Source organism: Equus przewalskii, chromosome 7 (assembly GCF_037783145.1).
Source record: "Equus przewalskii isolate Varuska chromosome 7, EquPr2, whole genome shotgun sequence".
NCBI classification, from domain to species: domain Eukaryota; kingdom Metazoa; phylum Chordata; class Mammalia; order Perissodactyla; family Equidae; genus Equus; species Equus przewalskii.
In genome coordinates, this window is record NC_091837.1 from 67,804,460 (window position 1) to 67,814,053 (window position 9,594).

At 37.8% G+C, this 9,594-nt stretch overlaps 1 protein-coding gene across 2 annotated transcripts in view; it reads right to left on the reverse strand.

Annotated features, from left to right (window-relative positions):
* Positions 1 to 9,594, reverse strand: part of SKOR2 (SKI family transcriptional corepressor 2) — a 41,285-nt gene that overhangs the window by 22,273 nt on the left and 9,418 nt on the right. For both annotated transcript variants that reach the window (XM_070630110.1, XM_070630111.1), the window contains 2 exons: positions 1,225 to 1,290; positions 747 to 845 (listed from right to left, as the gene is read on the reverse strand). In XM_070630110.1, coding sequence (XP_070486211.1) covers positions 747 to 845; positions 1,225 to 1,290 — 165 coding nt within the window. The remainder of the gene's footprint in view (positions 1 to 746; positions 846 to 1,224; positions 1,291 to 9,594) is intronic.

Genomic DNA, 9,594 nt, shown 5'->3' on the forward strand with positions numbered 1-9,594 from the left:
ATGATTAAATGAAACTCCAAAAAGTTTCAAAAAACACTACTGTGATGGATTTGTCCAAATGTGACCCAGAGCAGGGCTGGGGAAGCATGGACACCTATCACGAAGTCTTTCTGAGATTCCGGGACTCAGGGAGCAGAACCACTAGTTTTTACACTACAATGTCTCCTGCCACCACATTTGGAATGGAATTTTAACATTAAATATGGATGGAAAATCCAAAACTACCAAAATTATGTTAATTTCAATTAATAAAATACACGGGAACATTGAATTGTTGGATTTTAAATCTTCAGATTTATACATATCTCAAGCACTAGGCAGCTCTCCAGCCAGCATGATCTGAGAATAAAAATTAATCGTTCTTTTGTTTTTCCCGCCTTAGAAAACAAAAATGCCTGAGTAATTTCTTTGTTTAAAAACACATAATCTAAATATATCTGAATATTTAAATATATCGACATATTGTTGGTATATTTCTGTACATATTTTAAATATACACGGTACCTACACACAGATACACATACACCAATACAATAAATAGCAAAAGGTTTTTGTAAGAAATTTTATCTGTGAGCTGATTCAAAGCATAAACAACAGACTAAAATTTCTGAATATTTAGACGGAGACCACGGGAAGACCGTGTGATGCTTTACACCATCACTTAACACTTAGAAGCATATTTTTAAGCCTAATAATAGAAATGTCGTCAAATATCATAATGCAATGAAATAAAAGTGATTGCTTACTGAATACTGGGAAAGATGTATTTCCTTTCAACACTTGGAATTCTTGTTCTAGTCGTCTCCGTAAATCTATTTGTTCGAATAAAACCTTCTGAAGTTCTTCTAATAAAGAAAAAAAGAAGACTCATTTTACTAATCTTTACAAATAACTCTCCAGAGAACTGTTATATATGGCAATTTATTATTATAAGATAAAATATTTTACCAGTTTAAAAAGTGTTGCATAGACATAGGATAGATTCTGTGCAGAAATCCATGAATATAAATCAATGTAATATATTATTTTAAAGTATTATATTACAGTGTCATGTATTGATTGATATGTATGCATTAATCTCAATTATATCCACCCAATGGTCCATATATTATTCATGTGTTGCTTGTCAACTTAAAATATGGTGTAGAACAAAAATATCCTCCTATTATCTCTATACTCTTTTAAAGCTAAGAGAACTTCTACAGAATTAAAACTTTTCTTTACCTTTTCCCATATTTTCTACATCCTTTTTGAGTGAATGAGGTGAATTCGTTTCTTGTGTGTGTTCACCTTAAAAAAAAAAAAGGAGAAAAAAATATTAGTTTTGGGTAGGCTATTTCCTTAAAGTCTTTCTTTTCATTTTCGTTTAATATCTACAAAAGAACTTATTTAACATAGCTTGAAAGTGGATGTCCTCAGATCCAAATGTTGCCCTCATGTACGATTTCCCTGAAACATGGCAGGGAGCTAAAGAAAATGGGAGCCCAGTTTACCCAGCCTGTGACGGCAGCTCCCTGGAAGCAGATTCCTGAAGTCAGCCCCCTTCCAGCCCCCACCACTACTCATCCTTTACAATGAAGGTAATTGCTAGAAAGGGCAAAAGAGAAGGTTGAACAGTCAACATTTCTGGAAGAAATCCAATCAGAGTCTCTCTCCTTCCAGAAGTGAAGAAGCCGGGTATCAACTGGAAGGCCCTCAAGACCATGGAAGCGGAAGCCTCTTGTCTTCTTCAGCTGCCAAAATTTGGGGCAGTGAAAAAGAAGTGGGAGGAAGCTTTAGCTGTCCTTGGGAGAGAATTTATAAGCCTGGAGCGATTTTTTCATAATTGATCGTTTTTTTAAAAAAATCAACCTAAAACAGAGATGTGAAATAAGTTATCTTATGTTACCTTGTAATATTCACATACTTGCTGATAGTTTCTTAACTACCTGTCTTCAGCCAGTAAAAACTATATTGTGGATAAAGGTTAGATTGTTGTCCTTACCTATTTTGCTTATGTGATAACTAGAACGATGGTAAGTTAAGAAAATGTATTTATCTACAGTCATAAATCGAGTCTACATAATCCAGAAAACATAAATAAACCAATGAAATCCAATCATTCAGCTAACTAGAAATTTTTTGTTTCCAAATTTCAACCTGCTATCTGCAACTATCTACATGATGTAATTAGGATTTCCATTTTTACCTAAAGAGGTGTAGCAGGACCTACAAAGCTGCTCTAAGGCATCATGGATTTCCCTTTCCCCTCTCACCTCCCCAATTCCCCCACCTCCCATCCCTCTGAGCTCCCTCCTTCTGTGTCAGTGGTGCTGTTTTCTTACTGGCCTTACGCACCCACTAGGCGGTGTGCTACTTGAGGCAGGGGCTCTATCTTTCCTGCATGGCCAGTGCCTAGCCCAGAGCTGGACACATAATAGGTATTCAATAAAGTGTTTTCAGTTGTCACTGAAAGGAACCCCAAGAGGTCATAAATTCTAAATTATAGCATGGACAGAATGCATCATTTCAGTTCTCTCCTCTATATTTGTTCATTTCCCTTCCTCAGCAAGAAATGGAATGTAATGGCCCCAGGCACTTGCAGGAATACTGAGAGATTTCACTGTCAAGGAGAAAATTCCTGCAAAAAAGGAAACAGAATTTCTCCCCAGAGTAGCGGCCTGCAGCATCAAGGACAGACAGGAAAATCCTTAACATATTATCAATGGCGATTCTGCATTCCACCTGATGTCTGCTGGGAGCATGCGTGTGCATGTATGAGTAATTGCACAGTGTGTAAATACACATATATGCAAATATTCCTGCACATGTGCAGGGTTATGGGAAGGTGCTTCCCCTGGCTTCCCATCATTAGGACAATACTATCTTTGGCATCCCTGAGTTCCTTACTGGCAGGCATCTTCTCTACTATCCAGATCACAACCTCATTCCTACTCTCATCTTGGACATGACCTCTCTCTATAGGCTTCTGAACATTAATACCTTGACTTTCTTCTCCATATAATAAAATAACGAGGTAAGATCTGTGACGCATTTCACATATAGACCTCAATATAATTCCTACAAAACATTACTATCTAAAAGAAGAGTACCATGAAGGTTGATAACAAATCATCAATATGTATACCAAGAATAATGATATTTTAAAATGAAGATAAATGCACATTATATGCAGTTTGCCCAACTGACTCTAATTTCAGTTAACCAGTTGAATGGGTAGACATTTCATAGTTATACACAATATTGAGTTTGAACAAGAGAAGAAACAAGTGGGCATGTATCTCTCCATCTATCTACAGGGCATAATGAGACTTTATCATTCTATAACTTTCCCAATCACTCAAAACATGATTCAGAGGAGACAGTCTGTTTCTGAATAGGCAACTCTAGGAGCCGTGTCCTCATCACAGTATAGACCAGATTCTTTCTGATTCATTAGTGTATTCTGTGGGCTGTTTATCTTATATTACATTTCAATTAGATAATTAAATTTTAAAACTGAAAATGTGATATGTAAAAAGGCATTTCTTTTCCACTTCACAACTAGGAGGTTTACATAGGTAAGAAACCATTAAACAAATGACTAGTAAATGGAAATTATATTAACCACAGACAAATCTACTGATGACATTAATAATAAGCTTTTCTTTTCATCAGCTTTGTGGAGGTTTTATTAATATTTTACATCAGTGTCTCTTTCAAACAGATATTCTGCTGCAACTTCTCAGTAAAATCTGCCAATTTTCAGAAGATTCAAATGTCTTACCGACAAAGCGTTTCAAAAAAATAGTTAAATATTACGTAAATAAGGGAGCACAGAAGCTTCAGCTGCCTTTTGTGTATCTTTTACTGGCCCGCTGCCTTTTGTATATTACTAATCTGTGAAAACCAGATTGTTAATGGTGGTTAAAAATGACCTCTGGGAGCCTGGAAATGTTTGTTCACTATTACTGCTAATGTTTTCCATCTGTGGTTAAAAAAAAAAAAGGCAGTCTAATACTAGATTAAATAAATGAGATTTAGTTGACAATGAGCTTCCAATTTTTATAAATATTCCATCAGGTTAAATGCATTTTACTTTTCCAAAGTTAATGAATGGATTTGGACACATCCAAAAATTTAAGTGCTTACTTTCCTTCCCACTATATTCCCCCTTTTAAAAAAAGTTACCAAAAGGCAGGAGCGGAGGCATAGAGATCTTAAGTGTGTAGTTACAGGAAAGAAAACTATAACTTGGAAGGAATAGCTTTCTTGGAGGGCTGGCCTAAAACATTATCACGAGTCAGACTGTAAAAGAAAATAGTTGGGTGGCTTCAAGTTGTAGAGTAATGCATAATTAGGGCATAAAATACATCCCGTGGGCTGACGTGACCGGAAGCTGCTGCTCAGGGTTGCGTCTGCACCAGTGCTCCATGACTGCAGGTTCATGGGGCCAGGTCACTGTGACCTGTATTGTCACCCGTGAATCCTGCTTGCCCCGGGAAGGTACAGGCAGCATCACGCTACATCAGAGAAACTACACCTCTGCCAAGTGTGGCAGAGGCCAGAGAGCCGGGGGTCAGGTGGTCCCTGCTTCCCTGGGCTCTCCAGGGTCCTCCGGCACCAGGTGGTCCCATATTCCAGGTGAATGTTCCACCTCACCCAAGTTCTGCCCTCACATAGTCATCAGAAACTGGAAGTACGAGAGGGATGGATGTAAGAATAATGTATGCCGAAGGAGAGATGCGCAGTAAATAGCAAGTGAAGAGGAGACTGGACTATCCAAAGGAAAAAAACCCCCAAACATCCAATAGAGTCATTAGCACTTTAAAGGCACGAGAGTAACTACTTCCTCTTAAATATCATGGCACACCTCTGCTCAAGGACCTGCAAGCTTCCCATGGTCTACACTGCAGAATCCACTCTAAATTCCTACCCTGGAGCCTCCATGTGCTCCCATAACCTTGTTTCATCCGGCTAAGCCAAGCTGTCTTTCTCTGTCACCGAACACAAACCTCTTCCTCTAGCTGGGCGTTTATTTCTCACACCTGCTGGCTCTGCTTCATGTTGTTTACCTTGCCTAAGTGCCCTCCACCCCACCCCACGCCATCCATCCAAAATCAGAATACCATCCAAGTCCCGGCTCTTCCGAAAGCCTTTCCCCACTTCTGCAAATGCCGCTGATCCATTCCTTCCTGGGCTGAATTTCCACGTGCTTGTCATCTTTACTCTGCCACTTTGTACCCGACATTCTGGCATCTCACCTATGCCAGTCTGGTCTCCCCCTGCTAGAAAAATCTGCTTTCTGAGGGCATGGAGATCCTGCCCTACAGGTAACACCATCACCTCTCCCCTAGAGAGGGGTACAAACACGGTCCACGAATACTTGCTGTATTTCATTTAACTCAATCCAGTTTGTGACAGAAATACCAACTAATGTTATTGTAACTCCTCTGTTGCCATAAGGGGTTTTTAAGCACTAACTCATTCCTATGAATGAAAAAGCACATTCTGATCTATTTGTATATTCTAAGACTCACTCTCTATTTTCAGTTTATGGGGGAAGTTTGTGATGGTCCCATTTTTGTTTCTATCTGACATTTTGAAAATTTCTTTTATAGACAAACAAAACTGTAGCACTGAATTTTAACCGAGCCATGAAAATGTGAATGTGTATGTCCGCTGTGGCCTCCAACAGCAAAAATACCTTGCATTTTTAGAGCTCATTTAATTTTAAGAGCCAAATGAGTGGGTCAGAGGACCTGTTCTGTTGGTAGTCATGGGACAGGAGAAGCTCTAAATAGATATTATTTTTCTCAAGCTAAACTCGAATTCAGTCAATAAGATCATTTAAACATTCTACCCGGTATGTATATACAGTATACTAAGTACGCAGAGTACAATATGAAATGCCTGACATTTGGATGATGATTAAAAATTTAGGCATTCATCCATCCTTTCTGTGGAAATACATTCTCTCTCCTTCCCTCTCCTTTCATCCCCACTCAGCTTCTCATTCCTCGTCTTGGCTGTCTCCCTTTTAAATTCTCCCTGGAGCCAGCAACCAGCACTCAGAGGGGCTGCGCCAGCCTGCAGCCCCAGGGGGAGCAAGTTGCTTATCACTGAAAGGGCCTCCACGTTCCAGGACTATTGTTGACAATACTCGATGAAAAATATTTGGAGAAAATGTTCCCTTTTATAGAAAGTAAGCGTGTTATTTTATTGCACACTCAAGGGTAAATTTAGTCAACGAAACTATTTTGGTTTGGGGCCGTGTCTATACACGAGATACACATGCACTTGAACATTTGGATGAAGAATAAAAAATTTCAGTGAAATATCCAGATGTTTCCATAGTTTGTGTGGACTCACGTGCTCCCATATGTGTCCTGGTGCAGGGGAGCAGCCCCGGAAGGGAGGACATGGTCTGCATGTGAAGCTGCAGTCTCTGTATGCAGTTCCCAATGCACTGTCATGCCCCCAGGGCCGGCCTGAGGTTCCGCCCTCTCACCTCCAGCAGCCTCAGCACAGGGCCTGGCCTCTGTTGAACACACTCCATTTATACATATTTAACTCCTAAATCAATCAACTCTGAACTTTAATAGCTAATCTTAGTCTTATAATCTGGCTTTAATTTAGATTTTCTGGAATTTTTAGTTTCTCTTTTCCTAACAATCAATCTTAGAGGTACAATTCGGATGGGGTCAAACTTAATCTGCCATTAGTATAACTAGTACATTTAACAATAACCAAAATTTAGTACGATAAATGGTTTAGAGGGGTTTTTAAGAATACTTTGCTTTAAGGCTTTAAAAAATCAATTACTGTACAACAGAAAGCAAGGTTAAATAATTTTCTTCTCCATCAGTGGGACATAGACTTCTGCTATTTCTTGGTGTTAAATTCTACATTAAACTCTTCCCTTGTGACATTTGGCACTTTAGTGAGGTCACAGAACAGAAGCGAAAAGAAAATCAATACCACTGGGGAGGTGATGGTACAGAATGAACTAACTAAATATTAACTCCATTAGCAAAGAAAAGGAGAAAGAGCAAGATTAATACCAGTGGGATTATAATAACTAAGAGTTACAGCAAACTTCACAATTTATGACCAAAATTTATTGCGAGTTGCATGCAGATTGCTTCTTGATTCAGTATATCAAACCTTTTCGATTAGCAAACCTTGAGTTCATTTTGAATTCACTCGAGTTTTGGAACTTCTGTTGTCAATTAATGCTACTTAATTTTTTTCTGGAGAATTTTTGATTGTCCTTCTCTATCTCCTTGAGTTTCATATAAATGTTTAAAAATTATAAGTAGTAAGGGAAATTATTCCTAAGTAAAAAGAAACTGATATCTGAAATATGGGCATTACTTAGTTTTGAATGCATATATTGAAAAACCTCAAAATTCATTGTTCATAAAAATGTCAGTAGTAATGTAAAAGTGGGAGGCTTTATTAAATTTTACAGGCGGATAAACTGAGGCACAAAGTAGTCAAAGGTCTTACCCAAAGGCATCTAGAGAGAGAAAGAAAACTCAGATCTACTAGTCTGTGCTTTTTAGAATTTTTCTTCTTCTTTTCCTTTTTTTTTAAATCATAAGCATGTTCTAAAATAGAATGGAATAATAAATCAGAGTGCCTCATTCGCTATATATTCATGAGAAGTGTAACTGCTTCTTACTATTCTCAGAAATCCGTCCATAGCATATTAAGTACACTAGAGAATCATACCAGTGAAAATCAAATTGATTTTAAAACTTCCATACATATAACAAGATGCAGCCGCACTCAGAGTCCGATGGTGCTGGCGTTTCTACAATGAAAGGGATTGAAATCGGGGATGACTCCACTTTACGGGATTTCCTTGACCTGCAATAGCTTTGAGCTGTCTCACCAGCTTACCCCACTGCATTCAATTTCAAATCACTTAACTTCACTAAAGTTATTCAAAATGGATATGCAAAACCTTACTCTGGGACTGCAAGCAAATTTATATTTTTGAGCAGGCAATATATTGACCAAACTGCCATCCCCCTAATCTATATTATTTGATTTTAAGTCATGGGTCTAATTTTAAAGAAACCTATAGATAAAAGTTCTATTGGCTTCTGGGGAATTTTGGCTGCTTAAAAATTTCATGTTTAGTCCTTCTGATTATACGGAAATACAATATCCGCTGTGTGTAAGGTTAATGACCATGAACAGGAAAGTTTAAAAAAAATTATTTAAAAATGTAATCTTTGAAATTGCTGAAAAGGAACAGTTACCAATAAGGCTGAAAGGTTGAAGGAAGACTAAACTAAAATGATAAACTAAAAAATCAACTGGAACTAAGTATTGTTGCTAAACTGAATTTGTGTTAGGGATCAACGAAAGTAAGTGCCTATCATTTAAAGATATGTCTATATCCTTATTTGTTTAGAGAAAAGTCATAGAAATTTCTTGATAAAGTACATTTATGATTGCCACGGGAGTGAAAAATTCATATAAAAATAAAAAATTGCATACTGACTTACTGAGTAGTTTGACAAGATGTTTCATTCTTCTATGTTATACTGCATATGTACTGAAACAAAATATTGATATTTCCCAATAGTAATTATTAAATTAAACACTGGCTAATGGGACACATGATTATATAAACCTTACTGGATGGTATGATGTGTGGAACACCATTACAGTATTCACACTGCCTTACCGCTTATCTGTCCCCTCCTTTTGACTGGAAGCAATTTGAGAGCAGGGACTGCTGTTGATTCTCTCTCTGAGTCCCCAGAGCCTAGCAAATGCCCAGCACACAGTAGGCATTCTGAAATACTTGGGGAATCATTGAGTAAATAAACAAATGAACGCTGTTACGAACACGTGGAAGTTAACAGTTGTTACATGGGGAGAAATAACTGTACTAACAAGCAGAGTGCTCTGGATAAAGCATCCTACTGGAACCAACCCAAGGCAGCTAATCACCAGTCTTCATAGTCTTTTTGGCTCATCTAGATTTTCGACACTTTGTTAAACAAATGGATTCTTGGATTCTGACCACAAGTAAATACATTAATACCAAAACACAGGCCTCATTCCCACTCTGGGATTTTCTCAAATGTGCATTCTAACATGAAGACAATGAGCTAATATTTCTTACAAGCAAGGACAGCTGAAGGTAGGTCATCTCCCACAAACTCCTTACCCCAAACTCCTTAACACTTTTTGGTGTTTAAAACATCATCTCCACATGCTCAGCAAAGGAACCAGGAGGATGAAGTTCTCGTGACCCAAGATTCCGAGATAAATTTCACAAAATATACTCGTCACCTGAACATTTGTTCATTTCAATAATATGTTTCGCTCCTTTCCACATCCTACCTGTCTCCCATTCAATACAGGATAATAATATGATATAGCCTACTACCTACATACTTTCATGACTAATGTGAGAATGAAATTGTAATATGGAAAATCAATGCAGAGCAAGTTTCTCTGGGAATCTGTATCAAATTAATTATTGTGAGAAAGGGACTAGTAATATATCAATAGCATGACTAGGTGTTATTACCAACATAACTATTGACTGTACTGCCCTGAGCTCCAGGGCTGTGGAATTTTTATATG